The 23,588-nt window shown below is 42.0% G+C and overlaps 1 protein-coding gene across 2 annotated transcripts in view; it reads left to right on the forward strand.

Annotated features, from left to right (window-relative positions):
• The first annotated feature begins 10,323 nt into the window (after nucleotides 1–10,323).
• Usp8 (ubiquitin specific peptidase 8) overlaps nucleotides 10,324–23,588 on the forward strand; it is a 47,442-nt gene continuing 34,177 nt past the window's right edge. The window contains 3 exon segments of one of the 2 annotated variants that reach the window (NM_001430101.1): nucleotides 10,324–10,428; nucleotides 20,722–20,891; nucleotides 22,820–22,964. In NM_001430101.1, the coding sequence (NP_001417030.1) occupies nucleotides 20,788–20,891; nucleotides 22,820–22,964 (249 nt within the window). In that variant the 5' untranslated portion in view covers nucleotides 10,324–10,428; nucleotides 20,722–20,787. 2 annotated transcript variants of the gene reach the window in all.

Genomic DNA, 23,588 nt, shown 5'->3' on the forward strand with positions numbered 1-23,588 from the left:
CAGGACCCCCCTTGGGGGGATTTAGAGGAAGGATTGAAAGAGTTGAAGGAGCTTGCAGCCCCATAAGAACAACAATGCCAAACAACCAGAGTTTCCAGGGACTAAACTACTACCGAAAGACTATACATGGACTGACCCAGGACTCCAACTGCATATGTAGCAAAGAATAGCCTTGTTGGGGCACCAGTGGAAGGGGAAGTCATTTGTCCTGCCAAGGTTGGACCCCCAGTGCAGGGGAATATGGGGGGCAGTAAGGGGGGTGGATGGGGGGAATACCTATATGGGGGAGGGGGAGGGGAGGGGAGGGGAGGGGAAGGGGGAGGGGATGAGAGCTTATGGACAGGAAACCGGGAAAGGGAATAGCATTTGAAATGTAAGTAAAGACATATATCTAATAATAATAAAAAACAAAACAAGGGGGTTGGGGATTTAGCTCAGCGGTAGAGTGCTTGCCTAGTGAGCGCAAGGCCCTGGGTTCGGTCCCCAGCTCCGGAAAAAACAAAAACAAAAACAAAACAAAACAAAACGTGTGCACCACCACCTGGCAGGTATAAGGATTTTTATGTGAGTCTTCAGTTTGACCACACTTAGCAAAATGTCTCGTTCTGTAACAATACCATGCAGTTTTTATTACTCTAGCTCTGTAATACAACTTGAGGCCAGAGATGGTGACACCCTCAGCAGTTCTTTTATTAGTCAGGATTGTCTTAGCGGTTCTTTTCTTTTTTTTTTCTTTTAATGTTCTTGGACAAAGCTGAAAACTGTCCTTTCTAGACATATGAAGAATTGTGTTAGAATTTTGATGGAATTTCATTGGTTCTGTAAAGTGCTTTTAGTAGGATGATCATTTTTATTATATTAATTCTATCGATCTATGAACATAGGAGATCTTTCCAACTTCTGCTACCTTCCTAAATCTCATTCATCAATGTTTTAAAGGTTTCATCTTTTATGTGTTTACAGTTACTCCAAGGTATTTGATATTATTTGAGGCTATTTTTCTGATTTCTTTCTATTTGTCATTTGTATACTGATTTTTTTTAGTTAATTTTGAATAGTTATTTTGCTGAAAGTGTTTATCAGCTTTAGGGAGGTCCCAGTGTAATTTTTAGAGTCACTTATGTATACTATCATATCATCTGCAAATAAAGATACTTTGATTTCTTCATTTCCAATTTGTATCCCCTTGATTTCTTTCTGTTGGTGAGGTTTGCCTCTTGATCTTAGCCAAAAGGCCGAGAAGTGATGCCTCTGAGGATCCTGTTTAACTTTCTTCAATTTTTCATTTCCGGGTTCCCCCTCAGTTTGAGTTTTCTTTGTTAATTCTGTCTCCACTTTTGGGTGTTGAACTATTTTATTTCCTTCTACTGTTTGTGTTTTCATAGACTTCTTCAAAGGATTGATTCATTTCTCTCTTTTTTTTTCTTTTCTTTTCTTTTTTTTCGGAGCTGGGGACCGAACCCAGGGCCTTGCGCTTGCTAGGCAAGCGCTCTACCACTGAGCTAAATCCCCAACCCCCTGAGCCAAATCCCCAACCCCCATTTCTCTTTAAAGACCTCTATCAGATCCATAAAGGCTGTTTCAGGTCTTTGTCTTCAGTTCCGTTGCAGCTATAGGGTCTCCAGTGGTGGGGCTGCTGGGCTCTGCATGCTGTTGTGATTTTACACTGGGGTTTAGGTGTAATGTGTAGTTTTATGCTCTACCCGCCTTTAGTTCCGGGAACAGACCACGCTACCAGCCCCCTCCCAGATTTCCCTGAATCGTGGATAAAAGATCCAGACACACAGTTGCTCAATTACATCTTGCTACAGCCCAGTCTCTGGCCTGGAGAAGTATGCCCTTATCAGTTTCTTATCTCAGTCTCTTCTACCAGCCCTCCACTTCAATTGCTAAACTCCCCTGACCACCCACCCCGCCTGTAGGAGCGGCCTGTGTGGCCACTCCCTTTTGAGATCTAGCAAGGTTGCCTGGTTCTCCTCTCTCCAAAGAAGGGTGAACTCTGTTCTCCTCCCTTGCATCTTGTAAGGTTGTTGGCCCGCATCTGCTTCCGCTGGGCACAGCCCCCTCGGGAAGTGGAACTTGGGGTGTTAGACTGCACTAGGGAAGCACTGAGGCACCAGGGATGGGAAAGTGCAGTCTGAGACTTGGAAAAGCCAGAGCTGGTTCAGGGATTCCCCTGCCCTGTGACCTTGGGGTTCTCAGACTCTTGGACATCCAGGTGCTTCTGAGAGTCACAGAAGGGCAGAAAACGGAGTTGGGTGCTGGAGGGCTGAGGACAGCTTCTAGCCATTGGGGCAGTGTGTGTGTGTGTGTGTGTGTGTGTGTGTGTGTGTGTGTGTGTGTGTGTTTGCGCGCGCGCGCGCGCACGCGCACTCCAACTTATCCCAGTAGGAATGATTGATTATCCTTAGCTTGGTTGATGCAGGCTTGATGGCTGTTGTAGCTGGGAGTGCAGAGAGGCCTTCTACAGAAGATTAGGCTGCAACTTTGTAGTCATAGACCTCCTTCATGGGTCCCCATAATAGAGACAGTCTATGATCTGTCAGGTGCCTACATGACCACACCTTCCATGTCAGGAATCCGGCAGGGAGAAGGGAGTCACCTAAGCCTTGTGTGCCCACCAAATCTCTGGGTCTCAACCTGCTCTACCTCACTGAACTTCCTGGCATGATTTTACACCCTACAGTGTCTCTCTTCTCCTGGGGCCCAGAAGCCCTGTCTGACCCTTCTGCCCAGCAATTGGCTCAAGGCTTTCTTTACTGACAGATCAAGAAGCAATTGGGAAACAGGACCTTAGCATCAGACCCGCTCCCTACATTTAGGCATCTGGGTCTGGAAAAATTGTCATTCTAGGCACTGATATCCGGTCCTGTCCTTGTTGAGTGGACCTTGTTTCTATTGCCCCTCCCTGGTTCTTAGGAGACCACAGTGACTATATTTTACCTCGTAGGGAATACTTCTAGGATCCTGATAGATATGGCCATTGGGAGTTTCTAGGTAAAATATATTCCCAGGTACTGGTAAACTGACACTTAGAAGTGTAGATGAGCCGGCTAGGAGGGGGAAGGCAGGAGAGGCTGGGGCTTCACAAATGGGAGGAAAGCAGGTGTTCCACCAGGATCTGCTTAGTCCTCTGGGGATGGGGGCAGAGAGTAAGGAGAAGCCACAACAAATAGTCACTACAGAGCTGAGGGTGAGACGGGAGGGGTGGATATGGAGGAAAGCAGGGGAAGTGAAGAGCTGAAGCCTGACTATCGCCTTTGCAGGTCTATTTGCTTCTCTGACAGGCTTGGGTGGTGGGTTCCCAGAGAATGTCTGCTGTAGCTTGGGGCTGGGTGATCAGGATGAGTGGGGAGTAAGATTGGAGGAGGAGAGCTGCAGGATCTGCTGGAGATAAGGCAGAGTGGAGGGAGGGATGGTCTGCTACAGAGCAGGAGCTGAGAAAGGGTACTGGACTTGGAGGAGAGAAGTGAGAAAAATAGTTAGGCTCCCCACCAATTCCCAGAGAGTGTCTTTTGAAATTGGGAAGTGGGATGATGATGTGGTTTGCCCTGGAGTTATCTGTATTTTGATGCTAATGTAATTTGATACCTCAAGGACAGCTTCCTAGTCACCTACTCAGGACTCAGGTGACTGCACTAGAACCTTCTCCCCATTTAATTGTAAAATACAGGTGAGGGCAGGTACAGGATAGAAGGAGGCCTGCCATTAGACAAGAAGGAAGGATGGGTGGGAGAAAAGTTTGAAGGGAGAGGAGGAGACAGGAACAGAAAGAGGAAGAGACAAGAGGGACACAGAGAGTAGTCACAGTGGAGAGAAAATGGAAGCGGACATTAAGATTCCACTCTTTATTTACAGGCTGTTATTAATGTTCTTAAGGGATGGATGGTACTGGGCTTTGTATGTTTAGGTGGGCAATTATATCTTATCAGTTGGATCTAAAGTTATTGTGTTGTGTGTTCTTTCATGTGCAGATTTAAGTGTAAGGGAGTGTGGGGCGGCTGGTCTGGGCCACCAGGGAATTGGAATGTGTGCTTCTGGCAAGATGTACAGCAGATATCTTGGGGCACTGCAGTGACAGACCTAGTTGGGGATAAAAGACAGCATTTTATTTTTTATATTTTTACAACAACAGGATGAAGTGATGATTTAGGAGTTGAAAGGTTGGAGGGGAAGATCTGTATGACTCGCTGGAGATGGGGGTAGGGAGGGAAGGGAGGACACAGCATATGGACTGGTACGAGCTGGGGAGGAGACTGGAGGTTGGATTTGGAGGAGATGGGGAGAGATGATAAGTTGCTGTTAGTTATCCTTAGCCTACTTTCTTCCCTGGCCTGTGTGGCAAACAGAGTGTTCCCTGGGAATGCCTGTGGGAATTAGAGCTAGGATGAAGCCGTGAGTGTGTGTGTGTGGGGGAGGGGTATCAAGGAGATCTGTATAACCCACTGGAGATGGAGCAGGGAGACTGCAGCATGTGATCTGCTACAGAGCTAGGAATAAAACTGAGGCACTGGATTTGGAGAAGAGAAGGGATAAGTGAAGAGTGCAGTTAGTCTACCTGTTCTCCTGGCCAGAGTCAGATGTAGGCCCTTTGAAAGTTCAATGCTCACCCCAATTACACACTTCCTCCAATAAAGCCACATTTCCTGATCCTTCTAATCCTTCTCAAATAGTGCCACTCCCTGGTGACTAAGTATTCAAGGAGATGAGCCTGTGGGAGCCATTCTTATTCAGACTTCTATATTGCCATACAACAGGATCTGTGCACTTTTGCTGAGTGTGTGCAGGTGCTTGTGCATCCTTGTATGTGTGTCTGTGTGTGTAGGCTATAGGAAAACTTAGGTATTATGTTTGTTAGTTTATTGTCAATGTATCACAAACTAGAGTAATTTGGAAAGAAGAAACCTCAATTGACAAAATGCCCTTTCCAAAGTAGCCTATGTATATGAGTTTTGAGGGTATTTTCTTCATTACTAACTGATGTGGGAGGGCTCAGTCCATTGTGGGTAGTGCCCTTCCTGTGCAGGTGGACCTGGGTTGTATAACAAAACAGGCTGAAAGCCTCTAAACAGCTTCCTTTCATGGCTTCTGCTTCAGTTTCTGTCTCCAAGTTTCTGTCTCAAGTCCCTGTGGTGGTTTGAATATGCTTGGCCCAGGGAGTGGCACTATTTGGAGGGGTGGTCTTTTTGGAGGAAGTATGTCACTATGGGCGCGGGCAATGAGACCTGCTCCTAACCATGTGGGATCTAGTCTTCTAGCCTTTGGAACAAGAGATGGATGTTGTGGTATAATTATAAAAATAAAATGCTGTCTTTTATTCCCTCTAGATCCAGCACTGGGGTGCCCTAAGATATCTGCTAGATATCTTAAATCTCAGTCAGCAAAGCCTCTCACCCGATTTGCTCCATCCCATATCATACTGCCAAAGGCCTCTCTCTGAGCCCTGTCAGCAATCTCTCTACCTATATAGTTCCCAAGGCAGGTTTCCATGCCAGAAACATACATAACTGTGTGGCAGCCCAGCCCAGCCGCCCCACACTCCCTTATACTTAAATCTGCACATGAAAGAACACACAACACAATAACCTCTGATCCAATTGATAAGATATAATTGCCCACCTAAACACACAAAGCCTTGTACGCATCAATCCCTTAAGAACATTCATAACAACCTGTAAAGGTACCCCATCCCCCAAACAGACAGGAGCCCATCCGATGCAATCACAGTAGGACATTTTTATTCAAGCTAGCTAGGGTTCCTCAGTGCACCCCTGCTACGCAGGAAGGTTTTGGTGCTGAGGAGCCCCGAATATCTATCTGGGCAAGACTTTATAGGAAACAGCAAGTGGGGGGTAAGTGTGCAAGCATCTAATTGGGAAGTTATTATGCCATTAACATAATTGGCTGGTGCTGGGAGTCATATTATAAACTTAAGTTTTGAGTCCCTCTGCGTTGGGGTTGTTAGGCAGGGGGCGGGCTTGTAACCTGGGGGTGCAGGTTTGTTGGAGGAATAACCTGGAGATGCTGGTCTTGTTGGGAGATAACTTAGAAACTAATGCTATGCTTGTTTACCTGAGTTCAAACTCAGGTCAGGTTCTCGGAAATGGAGTCTGAATTGAAAAGATTTGGCCTCTCAGCTGTGACAGACCTGACCAACTTTTCAGAATTTGTGGATAGACTTTGAAATGTTGAATTAGAAAAGGAGTTGAATATTCAGAGACAAATTAATTACTGTGGGGATTTAGAAGAAAATGGTGAGTGTAGAGCAGATGAGGGAGGCCTGGCTTGTAAAGTTTCAGAGGGAGTTTACAATTCCTTCAATGACTCTACTAGGACCACTTGATATTCTGAGTTTAAAATCTGCACCAGGAGGTGATGGTGCACACCTTTTATCCCAGCACTCAATAGGCAAAGGCGGGCAGATCTCTGAGTTTGAGGCCAGTCTGGCCTACAAGAGCAAGTTACATGGCAGCCAGAGCTACACACAGAGAGAAACCCTGCTTTGAAAAAACAAAACCAACAACCAACCAACCAACCAAACAAACAAACAAACAAACAAAGACTGTGTTCTGGTCAGATAGGGTTAAAAAATTTGCTTTCATTGACAAGAGGCCAAAATCACTAAAATGATTGAGAAGAGATTAAGCTATGTTTAAGAGGAGACCAGCAGTATCATAGAGGCAGAGTCTTCTTAGGTGTTTCCTCAGATCAGCACAGAGAAGATGTGGTCCTTTGGAATGTGGCAAGTCTCCCAGGTAATACTGTTTTCGAAAGCATGAAGAAGGCCAGGAGAAGCCACTGGTGACAGTCCAAATTTAGTTGCACTAGAAGCCCTAGTATTGAAGGGGCAAGTAGAGAATTGAGGGCTGACAGTGTCTGGTCGTGTTTAGGTTCCCTGATGAGAGTCCAGAATTGGTTGCAGGTGAACCAGTCCATTTGTAACGGAGAGCCCAGAACTTTAGAGGTGCCAGTGCCATGGAGCAACCACCAAGGACAGCAGCAAGTGTGGGATGGAGCTGGTCTGAGTCTGTGAGAAAATCTGTGTATACTGTGGACAGAAGAGCCACAGAGGCGGAACTACTCAGCCCCTTCAGAGCCTAGAAGATTGCCATAGCAATAGAAAAATAACTACGGGACTGGTTATGAATCATACAATTGGAAATAAATTGTGGAGATATTATAATATAATACATAGTGTGTTATAGTATAGTTCTATCTCAAGGAAGGATTGCATCCAAGCACATACATGATATACATTTATACATATTAAATATTTAATTTAAAATATCTTCTTTAGACGATTCCTTAAAGTATCATTATAGGTGAAGGTTGGTAACATTCTCCAATTGTAAAAACAGCACATCTCTTATCTGAAATGGTTGGGACAACAAGAATTTCAGGGCTTTAATTTTTTAATTTGGAATTCTTTCATATCTAATGAAGTATCTTGGGGATAGAACCCCAAGTCTAAGTGTAAAGTATTGTATGCTGTTTGTATGCTATATACTAACAAATAACTTTATATACAGTGCTCTTAGCATGCCTATTTTGATTGCAAACACCATCACAAGAATTTGGAGATTTTTACTGTGGCTTCATGTTCAAATTCTTGCAAGTCTTTCAGCATACCCACTCGTCCCTGCTTCACAGGTTTTGTCCTGTACATACCCATTAGTGCATCTCTCACCCTAGGTCCTGTAGAGTACCACTTTTTCATAAAGCCCTCTCCTGTCAATCCCATAAAAGAGACTGCCGTCCTTCCAGACCCCTTAGTTTATTTTTACCCTTAGAATTTAACAATGGTTAACATAGACTTTATGTTTTTATTATGTCTTTACCAGAAAAACCTAAATCAACTCTGAAAATTGATGACTGGCACAAACATCTACTCAATAACTGTACAGTTTTTATTTTAAAAATATTGTTTTGTCTTAATTTTTTGAGACGGGGCCTCATGTAGCCCAGCCTGGCTTTAAACGATGTATAGCAGAGGTTGTCTTTGAACTACTGATCCTCCTACCTCTATCCCCTCCCAACAAGTGTTAGGATTACATCTGTGTCACCTTGCTTAACTACCAGTAAGTGGATGTTTAATAATGGTGAGTGAACCAGGTACTGACTTATGTGAGCACTGAAGCTATGATTCAATATGGGCCATTACTTTTAAATAGGTATTATTCTAGGCACCACAAGTACTGTTGCCTAGTTTGTTAATATATATATATATATATATATATATATATATATATATATATATATATATATATATATATATGAAAAAGAGCCGTGTCCTACAATACAACTGAATGAGCATAATTTCATCCAGGTGTCTCTCCTCATGAAGATTTCTCATCCCATAAGGACTGAAAAGTTCAAATCTCACCTCAGGATTTTTATTAGTCATCTGGAGCTATCTCCAGTCTTTTTGCTTTTACTGTATGGCTCGGACTGGGGATTACCTTGCCATTTCTTGTTTCTGATGTTTGGCACCTGTTAACCCACATGTCCACCTCTTTCTCTATTTACGCAGAAACACATGCAAATGACTTGTGATTTCTAGCAAACCTGACTGAAATGTCAGTGAAGCAGGAAGAATTCTGTTTGCTGGGAGTGGGACGAGACAGAAGCAGAATTACATCAATGCAAGTAAAATAACTCTAGGCGTGGGTTGAAGAGGTGGCTCAAGAGCTAAGAGCTCTTGCTGCTCTTCAAGGGGACAAAGCTTCAGTTGCCAGCACCCATGTTGAGTGATTCACAACTACCTGTAACTTCAGCTCTAGGGGCTAGGACACCCTCTTCTGGCCTCAGAAGGCATCACATGCATAAATACATTAAAAAAATAACTGTAGGTGAATATTAAAAAGCAGTGTTTATTAAAAGCTTTTCTGGGACCTCATCAATATATTAAAAAAAATTGTTCTTGGGGAGAGAAAGCACATGGAGATCAGAAGACAACTTTTGAGATACCAGGCGTGTGTGTGTGTGTGTGTGTGTGTGTGTGTGTGTGTGTTTTCCAGGGATCAAACTCAGACTGTCAAGCTTAGCTTACCCGGTAAGGATTTCACCCATCTTGTTGGGCTAAGAGAAATTTTTTATTGACCCACTCCAATGATGTCTCTCTTCTTCTTTCATTCCTACCTTCTTCCAATTGTCAGAGCACCCCAAAACGTTCTCCATGTGTTTGATACTTACTCTCACATTCAGCTCTAAGTTTTTCTTTCCTTATTCAATTTTACAAAGCTGAGTAGAGAAAATATTTTCCTAAAACAACCCGTCCTCAAAAAGCAATTTCTTCCTTAATTATGAGGAAAAAGAAAGTCATTGAGACTTTTATTCAATAGTTTCAAGCATTGTGCCTTATCATAGCAGTCTTTACTTGTCTAGAGAGATCAAATAGTATATAATTTAGTGTTGGTTTTTTAAAGAAGGAATACAAATATATTTTTGCATGTAGCAAACTGTAATGGGAAGGAAATTAATGTTTATTTTAAAGGCTGCTGGACTGGATGCTTACTAGTCTTTACGGTTGACTGCCTATTTGCTAAATATTTTCATTATATATACTTAGTAGACCTGTACTTACAGATTTGACATGCATTAAAGATTTGGACTATCGGGATTGGGAATTTAGCTCACTTGCCTAGCAAGCCCAAGGCCCTGGGTTCGGTCCCCAGCTCCAAAAAAAAAGAAAAAAAAAGAAAAAAGATTTGGACTATCCCTAGGGATTTAGTGACCAGGGACAACTCCACCCTAAGCAATTTTTATGTCCACGAGTACCCCATCCTTTCTCCACAAACTATCTTCCAGAGTTCAGACCCAGCTTTGTAAGACTGGACCTTTAGGAAATTTTGACCGTGTTTGTGCAATGTTTTCCAAACACGTCTGTTCTTTAACAAGAGGCTTGGATTTGGAGAATGCTTACTCTCAAGTTTTTGGGGTATCAATCCTCTTCCCGTTTTTTTCTCCCCAATTTCCGATCTGAGAAGAAAAATACACTATTGAGAGGCGCTAAAATATCTTCGCTTCCTCCATGGACAGCTTAAAACACGATGTGACACATTCTGAACTGACTTCCTCTAGGAAATGAGATGCGCGAGGACCCCGGAAGTGCTGCATGGGCGCTTCGGTCCCGCACAGGCTCAAACCTCCCTTCTGACGCATGCTCACACCGGCTCCGTGCTCACCCTTCTGGAGAGGGCCACCCCGTTGTCCCTCCCTACCGGACAGAGAGGAGGAGTTACGGTTCTCACTTGAAGCTCCGCCCCCTCCGTGACGTTTAGAGGCGCGACCCGTCGCACGCAATGCGAATCGGGAAGAGGGGATGATCTGCGCTGCTTTGCGTCTGAGAACGGAGGCTCGTTCTCCTTCTGGTGGTGGGCGATGGGCGTCAGGCGAGAAGGCCGGCGTTAGCGGAGCGCGGGCGCTGCGGTGAGTGCGGCCTGGCTCCGGCCCCGGTTCCCGGGGAAGGCGTCCTCCAGCTGCTGGTCATCCGGGAGACGAGCGGTGTCCGCGGAGGGGTGGGACAACCCCTGACAACTGGCTGGTCCAGGAAGGGCCCGACTCCTGGTCTCTCCCGTTCCCCTCCTCCGGTGCCCAGCGAGTTTGATGTGGTTTGCCGGTCTCAGAGGGTGGCCTTGACCAGTTCTCCTTTCTTTTGGACACTAGACCCAACTTTGGACTCGTTCCTTTTGCTTCCTTTTTCTCATTTTGTGCTATCTACAATCCCAGGCCTTACTACAACCATTTGTCATGTTTTCCCTATTCCCCTGTACCCCGGTCACGCATGATTTTAGTGAAGTACAAGAATTGAGTTAAATAAACTCACCACATTTAAAACTTCTTCAAAGAGGGCATTTTCTATTTTTTAAAAAAATGTTTCTTCGTTTGTAGACTTTTGGCACTGACAAGTTCACTTCAAATATGATGTACCGAGGGGATTGTCAAACCCAAACACAGTGATGTTCATTTACCCACAAAGCTGCAGACCCTGTTCCTGTTTTGTTCTAGCTTTCAGTCTGTGACCTTGACCAAGTCAGTCATTCAAGAAATATTTATGTGACTCACAGAGGTGTTTCAGAGTCTAAGGGGTTTAATGTTTATTAAAAGCTCTAGGGTTTGGGATCAAAAGGATGCCTAAAGAGTGTAATCTCCCCCACCTCCCAAACAAGTCTTACTATGTAAACAAGACTTGTCTTAAACTCACAGAAACCCTCCTCCCTTGGCTCGAGAGTTGGATAAAACTGTGCATCAAGCACCACTCCTGGCAAGGGCAATCTTTTTTAATCTGTAGAGTATTCTTAGTTGTGTATATTATCTTACTTCATTAAAAAATCCATGTGTTATTTTTTGGGTTTGGTGGCTTTTGTTTTTCCGAGGCAGAGTTTCTCTGTGTAGCCAGGGCTGTTCTGGAACTCACTCTGTAAACCAGGCTTGCCTTGGTCTCACCGGCCTCTGCCTCCCGAGTGCAGCCCCACCACTGCCAGGCTCTGCATGTTGCTTTTTTTTTTTTTTTTTTTTTAAAGCTCTCTGCTTTATGACTCTTTCTGTTTAAGACTTCTAGTTGAAAGTCAATCATGTTGGATTTAGGGAGTTTCTTATCGATAGAGCTCTGCCTAATAAGGCTGTATTCATGCTTCTTTAAGACTGTGAATTAGTATATATATTAATCATGCCACTGTTGATATGAAATGTATATTACTGCTCTTTTGACCAGATATTAGGTACATATTTTAGTTGAGCTGCACGGATCTTGCAGTAGCAATATAAGTCTGTGAGTAATGAAAAACTAACAGAAATATTTAAAGTTTTCTTTTTATCCATTAACTTGTTGATTTATTTACTTACACCTTATTAATCATTCTGACCTTTTGTTGATAAGAACATAAATGGGGGGGTTGGGGATTTAGCTCAGCGGTAGAGTGCTTGCCTAGCGAGCGCAAGGCCCTGGGTTCAGTCCCCAGCTTCGAAAAAAAGAAAAAAGAAAAAAAAAGAACATAAATGGGTCAGAATCCAGATGGCTTTGTAAAACAGTTGTAATATAAAGCCAACACATCAAACTTTATTCGTAATATGCTTAGGGAAGGAGATTTATTTTGCCCCACGGTTTCAGAGGCTTCTGCCCAAGGTTAGTTGGATCCATTGCTTTGCATCCGAGGTGAAGCATAGTCCCATGGTGGCAAAAGTATGTTAATGGAGACTGTTTACCTCATAGCAGCCAAAGAGCAGGGAGGAGTCTTGTATTTTATTTTGTTATAAAAACTGACTGGGTTTAGGTTATCAGAAAGCACTCCAAGATTGTTCATTCACCGTAGTTACTGATGTTGGTTACAGCTGGGAATAATGACTGCAGTGCCTAGTGCAGCGTCTGTGTGGATTGAACTTCTTATAGCCTGTGTGCTGGGTTCCATGACTACACTTTAGTCTCTGAAAAGCCTGTATCAAGAAATTAGCACAGTAACTTCTAGTAATATTCTAGTGGTTAGAGCAATCATGGCACCCTTCCTATCAGATGATGGATTTATACCATTTTTGTGTTTATGTGTGTTTGGTGCTAGGGCACCCAGGGCATGGCACATACATATCAAAGCACTGCTGCGATGTACCAAAAGCCTGACTCCTACCTTTTAAAGCAAAAGGTTCTCAAAACTACTTTACAGGCTCCCAACATGTGTGTGACCACACGCAAATTTATTTTTTGTATAAATCAAAAACTCTGTAATCTAACCATATATAATTGCTCTTAGAAACTAGGGCTATTTCCTTCCTTCCCTCCTTCATTTCTGTTCCTTAGCATTCTAATACTTGTTCGTGTGCCTTAGAGTTCTTTTCCTTTTTTTTTTTTTTTTTGGTTCTTTTTTTCGGAGCTGGGGAACGAACCCAGGGCCTTGTGCTTCCTAGGCAAGCGCTCTACCACTGAGCTAAATTCCCAACCCCTGTTCTTTTCCTTTTTTAGCACTATGCTTCCCTTCATTGTGCAATGTCTGTTCTCTACTGAGTCTTTCTTCCCATAGGATGCCTAGTTTGAGGCCTTAAGTAAAGTATCAGCTGCAGCAAAAACAAGGCTTCGATTCCTTGATGATTTATTCTCTACTCTCATGACCAAGGCTGGCCTCTAATTCCTGGGCTGAAGAGATCCTCCTGCCTCAACCTCCCCCCAGGTAGCTGGAATTGCAGATGCATGCCGCTGTACTCTGATGCCAGTGTTTTAAAGAGAATTATATATGCTTTAAAATACACTACATAGGGGCTGGGGATTTAGCTCAGTGGTAGAGCGCTTACGGAAGCGCAAGGCCCTGGGTTCGGTCCCCAGCTCCGGAAAAAAAAGAACCAAAAAAAAAAAAAATACACTACATAAAAGCAGGGTAAATAAAATAGTTGTAAAACGTCCCTCCCAGACTCAAATTTTGCTTGTGTAGACTCCCAGCTTCAGACCCCATTTTGAAGTATATGTAGCCTTTAGGAGGTGGGGCCTGACTGGTAGATGTTTGTTGCCGGGGATAGTCTTGAAGGTTGTTCCAGCCTGTGGCTCCCTCAGAGCTTTCTGCTTCTGGTCTGCCAGATTAGAGGAGCCACCTCAGCATACTCGTGCTGCCATAAATTCTGTCATAACTTTCCCTGCTATGATGGACTGAAATTCTTCCAAAACAGTGAGGCAAAATAAACTCCCCTTAAATTATTTCAGGTTTTTTTGTCACAGAATAAAAGTAATACAGTATCATTTTCAGTGATAGTATATGCTGTAATCTCCCAAACAATAGGTTTTTTTTTTTTCTTTCTAAGACAGCCTTGGCTGTCCTAGAACTCACTGTGTAGACCAAGTTGGCTTTGTACTAAGAGATCCACCTGCTTCAGCCTCCTCAGTGCTGGGATTAAAGGTGTGTGTCACCATGCCCATCACTGGTCAGTTTTTATTTTCATTATTTATTTATTTTATGTATTTGAGTACACTGTCTATCTTTTCAGACACATCAGATCCCATTACAGACAGTTGTGAACCACTATGTGTGGTTGCTGGGAACTGAACTCAGGTCCTCTAGAAGAACATCAGTGCTCTTAACCGCAGAGCCATCTCTCTAGCCCCATCACTGATCAGATATTAAGCTACGGTTTTGTTTTTCACATTTGTTGTTATTATTGGCTTGCTTGTTTGGTTGTTTTTTGAGACATGACCTTTTTAAATAGCCCAAAGCCGCCTTGAATTTACCGCCTTCTAGCTTCAGCTTCCTGTCTGGGCATGCATTTTTGTGTGTCTGTTATTATTATTTAGTTAATAACATTAGTGTTCTTGTCTTTTTACAGAAGGAAAATGAGGTAATGTAAGCAAGTGAAAATACTCAGTTTTAATCATTAAATCACCAAAGCAGTGTGCCCAATTTGTTCTTCCCTGCTATTCTTCCCTAACTGTTCTTTCCCATAGTATTGTTCCCTTATTCCATCTTCAAATCCTCTTGCATATACCCATTCTGGCCGTCCTGAGGCAATACTGATGTGCCAAATGTCTTCTCAAGCCCTCCACTCTGCGACAGTACTTACTTTTTTTTTTTTTTGGTTCTTTTTTTTCTGGAGCTGGGGACCGAACCCAGGGCCTTGTGCTTCCTAGGCAAGCGCTCTACCACTGAGCTAAATCCCCAACCCCAGTACTTACTTTTTAATCTAGCAGCTCTTAAGTGTTGACAGGATTATTAAGTTAGAGTCAGGATACATCATATCATCAGTGCACTCCTTTGGTCCCAGTGATTATTGCTTCATGATTCCCATAGGTTGCCTTACTATAGTTTCCGAATTGTTTTCTCACAGTGATTTCTCATTTTATGTCTCTATGGTGCTTCCCTTCTGAAACATTGCCTTTCTCACTTCATCTCTCATCATTTCAGCCAATTTGTTATTTGGCCCAAAAACTGTACTGACTGAGCAATATAGGTAGCAAGTACTGTAGGACTCAGACTAAGACATGAACTTCAAGAACTGACAGACAGAGGGAAGCTGAAGCTGAAAGGAAGGGGCCAGCATTGAAGAAGACACTGTGGGCTGGCTGAAGCTTTCTCTGTCTAGCTGAACTAGATTTTTCTTTCCCTGAGTTCAGCTAGTGACCTGAGTCATATTAATATGTACTAGAGCAATTGATTGTTGACTTATTATTTCATGAATATTAACTCTGGTTAACCAGAGTAAGACATTTGTGACCACCAACCCTTGTTTTCTATATCCCTTAGAAAAGTGTGTTCAGAGTCTGCCTCACTTAAGGTTCCACCTTACCTCAGTGATGAGACATGGCTGCATTATGCTTAGTCTTCTGTTTTCTTTCTTTTTTTTTTTTTTTTTTGGTTCTTTTTTTCGGAGCTGGGGACCGAACCCAGGGCCTTGCGCTTCCTAGGTAAGCGCTCTACCACTGAGCTAAATCCCCAGCCCCTTCTGTTTTCTTTAGGAAGTAAAAGCTTGCCTTAGAATGGAGGTTCAAGGACTATAAAAGGTGTATGCTTTTTGGCGTGTGTTCTATAATGAGCTTATTTGGTTACAGATCAGCAAGTGGTAGTTCCCCAGGCCAGCGTTGGTCTTTGGACTGTATTTGGAATAGCACTGCCGTCATGTGAGCTATCAAGTTCTCGTTTTGTTTTGAGACATTGTCTTGCTGGTTAGCATAGGCTGGCTTGAATTCTCAGTCTTCTTGCTTTAGCTTCCGGCTACACATCGGGCTACTTTGTTTGCTTTAGTTTATAATCCTTTTTTTAATATTGCATAATTTTACATATATAATATACACATATACATACATGCATACATACATATATCCAGGGTCTTACTATGAAGCCCAGGTTGGCCTTGAATCTATAATCCAGTAAAATACATACATACATATACACACACACACACACACACACACACACACATACACACACACACACATACACACACACACACACACACACGTGCTGAAGACTTTAGTAGCATTGTTCCATGCGGAGTCTGACTATGTGGCATGCCCTGTCGCTGTCTTTGCAGGGTTTCTTGTTCTTGTTCTACTTCCTTATTTCACTTCTGTCACCCTGGGTCCGACCTCCATCCTTCTTTCTCTTCCATCATTACAAATCATTACAATAGATAACTAGGATTTTCTTTCTTCACATCTTTGTGCTCTTGTTAGTTGGGGTTGCACAACTAACAAGCAGGTTCCTTCAGAACCCTGCTGTGGTTCTCTTATTACCTTTAGAAAACAAGGTAAATGCTCATGTGCTTTTCATAGCCTTTTTTTTTTCTTTTCTTTTTTTCGCTCTACCACTGAGCTAAATCACTAACCCCTTTTCATAGCCTTTTATGATTTGTGTGGAGACTGTTTTTGACTTCTCTGCCTCATGGCTTCTTGTACATTCTGTCTGATAGCTGATTCCTAGAGATGCACTTGGTCTCTTGACCTTGTCCCCACACTATTCCTCACTGCTATCAAAGCCATCTTCATCAAAGAAGATACTTAACGTTCACTTTTTTCTGATTACTTCTAGTTCCCTTTGGTTGTAGTTTTCTTTCCTAATGTTTTTATTTGTAACACCATCTATTACTTTTATTTCCACTGATTACAATTTTGTTTCACATTAGTTTTGTAAGCCTCATGTGGAACTAGTCTAATCCTTCAGCTTCTGAAAGCATGGCACTTTATATAGCAGGATATCAATGCGCTTACATTTTACTTTAACTAGCTAATGACCTACTCTTTTAAATTATCTATATATCTGACACGATTTTCACATTTATTTTAAAGATCCAAGTTTTAGGGGCTAAAGAGTTGGGATTGAGAGCACTGGCTGCTTTTTCAGATGACCCAGGTTTGATTCCTGCACCCACATGGCAGTTCACAGGATCTTTAACTCCAGTTCCAAGGGATCCAGCACCTGTTTGTGAATTAAAGTGTTCATATTAGATACCAGGCCTTATGTCTTCTTTAACAGCTGTCCTTTAGTGCAGAACCTGCACTTGCAAGGAAAATCTGCTTGGGGTTTTCACTGATACTAAAATAATGGTGCTGTCTGAGAACAAGGCAATCCAAGGGATCCCTGTCACACCCTTTATTTAATGGATGTTCTTTGTTCTTAGTGAATTGTTAATGAATTGATAGTAGAACACATCCAGTATCACTTGACCCATTTGGAAGTGATGGTGAGGGTAGAAACTTTTTCTCCCATTATTATAACTTTAGATACAAGGTTCAGAACAGGAGGTAAAGGTTTCATATGCAAAGTCATTGTCCCCCCCCCCCCCCCCCCCCCCGGAGCTGAGGACTGAACCCAGGGCCTTGCGCTTGCTAGGCAAGCACTCTATCACTGAGCTAAATCCCCAACCCCTAAAGTCATTGTTTCTAATTGCATATATATCAAGGTATCAGTTACCATTTAGTTCAACATGTTTTGAAAGATGCATGGAGCAAGTATATATATAGAAAAACCTGAAAAGGTAAAAATGGGATTTTTAGAGGAAAGCTGTTTGGTAACAATATAGTCCTAACACAGACTTGGAAGGGATAAGACCAGATATTCATAAAGTATTAGTGTTTAATACAGGAATGACTAGAGTCAAAGGAAATTGAAGTGTTTTTGGAGTTTGATGTAAGTGGACTAAGACCATTCCCTTAAATTGTACCTCAATCAGCCCTTAGGAATTTTTTTTTTGTCCAGCCACCTTTAATCTCAGCATTTGGAAGGCAGAGGCAGGTAGATCTTGAGTTTGAGTCCAACCTGGTCTACAAAGCAAGTTTCAAGACAGTCAGGGTTATACAGAGAAACGTGGCCATTTTGTCTGCATGTACATCTACATATCACTTGGGTGTTGGATCTTCTGGATTGGTGTTATAGATGGTTATGAGCCAACATGTGGATGCATGGAATTGAATACTGGTTTTCTGGAAGAGCAATCAATGCTCTTAACCTCTGAGCCATCTCTCTACCGCCTTCCCCATTCACTCTCTTGGGAATAGGCGCTTGTTGATCTCTGAATTGATTGATGAAACTGAATTGATTGTACCGTTTAGAGAGCACAGAGATGATGGGGGAAAATAAAGTTACAGTTAAATTACTAAATTGTAAGTAGTTACGCCTGGCAGAAGACCACACTGGAAGTTAGTCTGGTCACTGGTTTTCAGGTGGTGACACTTAGGAGCATACCAAGACACTGCCTGGGGCGCTTTGATCTGTTCCATCTCTGGTATCTTCATAAAAAGTAACATGCCATTTTAATTAGTGCATACCTTCTGATTCTTCCTGTTTTCATTTTGTTTACTTCATATTTTCTACTGGTCAGAATTAGCATACCAGGAAACAAAAAAATGTCATGAACTATCAAAGATCCTTTCAGAGTAAACCAAAGTGTAGGAGTGTTTCCTGGCAGAAGCAGAAATATGTTGTTTTAGTTCCTAGCTCCGTATAAACCTGGTTTTGCCTACTACTTTTATAAACTTATATCAAGAGGAAAACAAAATATTCCAAGTTGGAAATTCTACTTGTATATAAATGTAGTTTTAACAGAAAAATATGAAAACTTTATTATTCTGTTCTTTTTAATAGATAAGATTTTAATACTGAAAAAAAAGATTTAAATACTGATGGCAAAATGGTACAATAACCCATTTAGTTAATGAACATTTGAAAATAAGTATTTCTTTTTTTTTTTTTTTCTTTTCTTTTTTTTCGGAGCTGGGAACCGAACCCAGGGCCTTGTGCTCGCTAGGCAAGCGCTCTACTGCTGAGCAAAATCCCCAACCCCTGAAAATAAATATTTCTTAATATCATAGGGGTATGGGGGTGTGTATCTTAAATATATCCCAAAATAGAAATTCAAGATAACTTAAAATGGACCCTGTTGGGAAAGGATATAGTTAAATAGTGGGTGTTTGTTTTTGTTTGAATACAGTCTTTTTTTTTTTTTTTTTTTTTTTTTTTGGTTCTTTTTTTCGGAGCTGGGGACCAAACCCAGGGCCTTGCGCTTCCTAGGTAAGCGCTCTACCACTGAGCTAAATCCCCAGCCCCTTGAATACAGTCTTATTGGGTAGCCCAGATTAGTGATAAACTCACAATCCTCTTACCTCAGCTTCCCAATTGCTGGCCCAGGCTTGACGTGAGTGTGTTGCTAAGCCACGAATTCAATCTAAAGCCTTTCACACCACTCACACCACCCAGTCACTTTGCCACTGAGCTGCATTCCGTTTTTTGTTTTTTTTTTTTTAAGATTCATTTAATTATTTAGTGTATATGAGTATACTGTAGCTGTCTTAGACACACCATAAGAGGGATCAGATCTCATTACAGAAGGCTCTGAGCCACCATGTGGATATGACCTCTGGAAGAGTACTCTTAAACACTGAGCCATCTCTCCAGCCCTGAGCTACATTCCTACTTCTGGAATTTCATTTTTCTAACACTTTTTTTTTTGCTCTAAATAATGTAACATTTTTATTAGTTTGTTAAGAACTTAATACATGCATTCAATGTATTTGACTCATACACACCTCACTATCCCTTCCAATTTATTCCAGAACCTTTTTTTTTTAAAAGATTTATTTTATTTATATGAATACACTGTAGCTGTCTTCAGACACACGGGAAGAAGGATGGTTGTGAGCCACCATGTGGTTGCTGGGAATTGAACTCAGGACCTATGGAAGAGCAGTCAGTGCTCTTAACCTCGGAGCCACCTCTCCAGCCCCAGAACCTTTTTTATTGATTTAATTTTTTAACAGTCCAGTCTTTGCCCCCTCCCATAGTTCCTCATTCCATTCCTCCTCCCTCCTGTCTTCAAGAGCATGTCCCTCGTCCCCCAACCCCCTCTCCCCACCTACCCAAGTCTTCCCACTCCCTGGGGCCTCAAGTCTCTCAGGGTTAGGCGAGTCTTTTCTCACTGAGGCCAGACCAGGCAGCCCTCTGCTGTACCTGTGTCAGGGGCCTCAAATCAGCTGGTGTGTGCTGCCTGGTTGGTGGCTCCGTGTCAGAGAGATCTCAGGGGTCCAGGTTAGTTACCACTGCTGTTCTTCCTATGGGTTCGCCCTCCTCCTCAGTTTCTTCCAGTCTTTTCCTAATTCAATCACAGGGGTCCCCAACTTAAGTCCGATGGTTAGGTGTAAGTATCTGTGTTTGTCTCAGTCAGCTGCTTGTTGGGCCTCTCGAAGGATAGCCATGCTAGGCTCCTGTCTGTAAGCACAACGTAGGATTAGCAATAGTGTCATGCCTTGGAGCCTTCCCTTAAACTGGATCCCAATTTGGACTGGTGACTGGACCTCATTTCCCAAAGTCTCTTCTCCATTTTTGTTCCTGCAGTTCTTTTAGACAGGAACAATTCTGGGTCAGGGTTTTTGACAGGGATGGCAACCCCATCCCTCACTTGATGTCCTGTCTTTCTACTACTGGAGGTGGCTCTACAAGTTCCCTGTCCCCACGGTTGGGAATTTCATCTAAGGATCCTCCCTTTGAGTCCTGAGAGTCTCTCGTCTCCCAGGGCTCTGGTACATTCTAAAGGGTCCCCCACCTCCCACTCCTCGAGGTTGCCTATTTCCATTCATTCTGCTGACCCTCAGAGCATCTCTCCTGTTGTTTCACCCTACTGCCCCAACTGATGATGTTCCTCTTTGCCCTTCCCTGCTCCCCTTTCTACCCAGATCCCTCTCTCCCTCTGCCTCATGATTGTTTTCTAACTGTTTTTGCTGATGAGGTTAATTAGTGGAATTGTTTACTTGTTTTGTTTTAGGAAAGAACTACTTTTCATGAACCACATTATCCGTTTGTTGAAGTAGAAAAGCAAGAATCATTCATCATGCCTGCTGTAGCTTCAGTTCCTAAAGAACTCTACCTCAGTTCTTCACTCAAAGACCTCAATAAGAAGACAGAAGTTAAACCTGAGAAAACCAGCACCAAGAAGTGTGTGCTCTTTGCTAGTTGATTAAGTCATATCAATTTTATTTCATTTTCTTACTATTTAGATTTGGTGAATAGCTAATTTAAAGTTTATTTGAAAAATGGTATCACAGGAGTAAATAAGATCTAGAGAAGTTCTTAACTTTGTCTTAACAGAATAAATGTGTGATTGCTCAGATGCAAGTTACCTGCTTCCTGACCAGTATGTATACCAGATGATATGTTTAAAAGAGTATGAAGGGTCTAATAAAGCCATTTTGTCACAAGTCATCTTTTCTCATAAAACGATATAAGTTTTATTTTCTTTTTTTTCTTTTTTTTCAGAGCTGGGGACCGAACCCAGGGCCTTGCGCTTCCTAGGCAAGCGCTCTACCACTGAGCTAAATCCCCAGCCCCACAATATAAGTTTTAATTAAAGTCTTTAATCTTTTAAAAGGTCACCTTTACTCTTGTGTAGGGCACGTGCAAGTTAGGTATTGCGTAGACTTCCTCTGACTGAAAGAGGGGCTGTGACTGCTTTTTTTTCTAGTTATCTATAGTTCTATAGCAACTTAACAGAAGCTAAAGTTATCTGAGAGAAGGGACCTAGTTGGAAAAAATGCCTCCATCAGAACAGGCTATAGGAAGGCAAGCCAATAGAACGTTATTTAATGATTGATGGAAGGGATTTATCCCATCCACTGTGGGTAGGAACATCTCTGGGCTGGTGGTTCTGTGTTCTATAAGAAAGCAGCCTGAGCAAGCCAGGAGGAGCATCTCCATGGGCCCTGCATCAGCTGCTGCTTCCAGGTTTCCAACAGGTTTGAATTTCTGCCTTGGCTTCCCTCCATGGACTGACTAGGGATGTGTAAGCCCAATAGTCCCTTTCCATCCTGAGTTGCTTTAGTTATGGTGGAATCTCTAAGGGACAAATATTAGTATTCTATAGGTTTTATTTTTTTCCAATTTGATAGAATCTTTAACTTAATGATTTATTTCATGTGTTTTTACTTCCCTGGGTTTACTTGCCATCTAAGGCACATGTAGAAAATGTGCCTTTGCAGGAGAGGTTCCAAATTTTCATGGTCCAGTGGTCCATTGATTATAATACTTGCTGGGAATTTAAATTTGCTAAAAATAGATTGTCTTTAAAATTGCCAACTCAAGTAGTTAAAGAACAGAGAATCAAAGAGAACTTTCCGTTCACATTTATTTTCGCCAGCAAAAGAGATTTAGAAATTAGTAATTACATTATTATTTAGATGGAAATAAAGTTTTAGAAAGAAAGGTGAACGTAGCTACCACATTCCCTAGACTTAGGAAAAATAGGTCTTAGAGAGCAAGGGGGAGCAATAGGTATTCTCTGATTGGAGAGAAATATGATCCCAAATGAATCAATAAGGACAACACTAAGATACCTGTGTAGGCCCTGGGGCATTTTAATGAATCATTTTACAAGAAAATGAAAATGAAAAGAAAATAAAACGTCAGTGGTGACAGTTGAGCAGTGACAATTTCATTAAAAGTGAGGAGAAAGTCTGACACACACCATTGCTTCTTAATATTACCAGTGGCAAAATGGCTTTAAAATGTCCTTTAGGGGAAAAAGAAAAGTTGGCTTCTTCTTGAGCTGAATTGATAATGTGGGATAACACAAAAAAATAATTGTTTAATTCTTGTCGCTTAAATTTTTTTTTTAATCAATAAAGCCACTTTGAACTTCTCAAATACTAAAGACAGAATCTTTGTAAATGTTAGATCAAAGATGGTCATTTCTTTCTATCATTTATTTCTTAAGACTAGCCTAGCCCCAGAGGGAGGTTATACATTGTAACTGAGGGGAGTAAAAACTTTAATCATGAAATTTATTTTATCAGGGTCATCTGTGGAGTTTATATATTACATGTATTTTCCCCCAGTGCCAAGTTTTATAAATTCTCTTCCTTTCTAAGTTATATACACAGCGCTCAGAAGATTTTCAAGGCAGCAGAAGAATGCAGACTAGATCGTGATGAGGAAAGGGCCTATGTGCTTTATATGAAATATGTGGCGGTTTATAATCTTATCAAAAAGAGACCTGATTTCAAGCAACAGCAGGTACACTCATTTTTGCTATTTTATTTGTTATTTTTACACAATAGAGCTATTGGTTTCCTCTAAAAGCTTTAACTACCCGTGATTAATTTGTTTCTCCTCACCTCTCTCTCAATGCTAGCAGTCTGGTAATGCTAAGCAGAGGTCTGTCACCAACTTAAGAATGGATTTAGATCCCATGATACCTTGACAATTTTTAACTCCTGGGTGGCCAGGAAAAGCAAAGCAAAAATATACTTTTATTATTTGTTAGTGTATTCATGAATACATTTTGCTTGGATCAATATGTGTATATAACAGCATATAAATGATTGTTTGCTTTTTGTTGTAATAAATTATTGCTAGTGGAAGGATTGAGTTTATTCAGTGCACTGAATGAGAAAAGTAATAGCTGGGTGCTGCAGTGGCTCATGCCTGTAGTCTCTTGTGAGTCCAAGAGTTCTAGGCCAGCTTGGACAACATAGAGAGATCGTATATCAATAAATAAAACAGGGATTGGAGACATGGCTCAGCAGTTAAGAGTGCTGTGTGCAGAAGACCCAGGTTTGGTTCCCAGCACCCATTTCAAGTGACTTAACAGATGCTTCTGACTCGAGTGCCAGGGCATCCAGTGCCCCATTCTGGCCT

This window comes from Rattus norvegicus, chromosome 3 (genome assembly GCF_021556685.1).
Source record: "Rattus norvegicus strain SHRSP/BbbUtx chromosome 3, alternate assembly SHRSP_T2T, whole genome shotgun sequence".
Classification (NCBI taxonomy): Eukaryota; Metazoa; Chordata; class Mammalia; order Rodentia; family Muridae; genus Rattus; species Rattus norvegicus.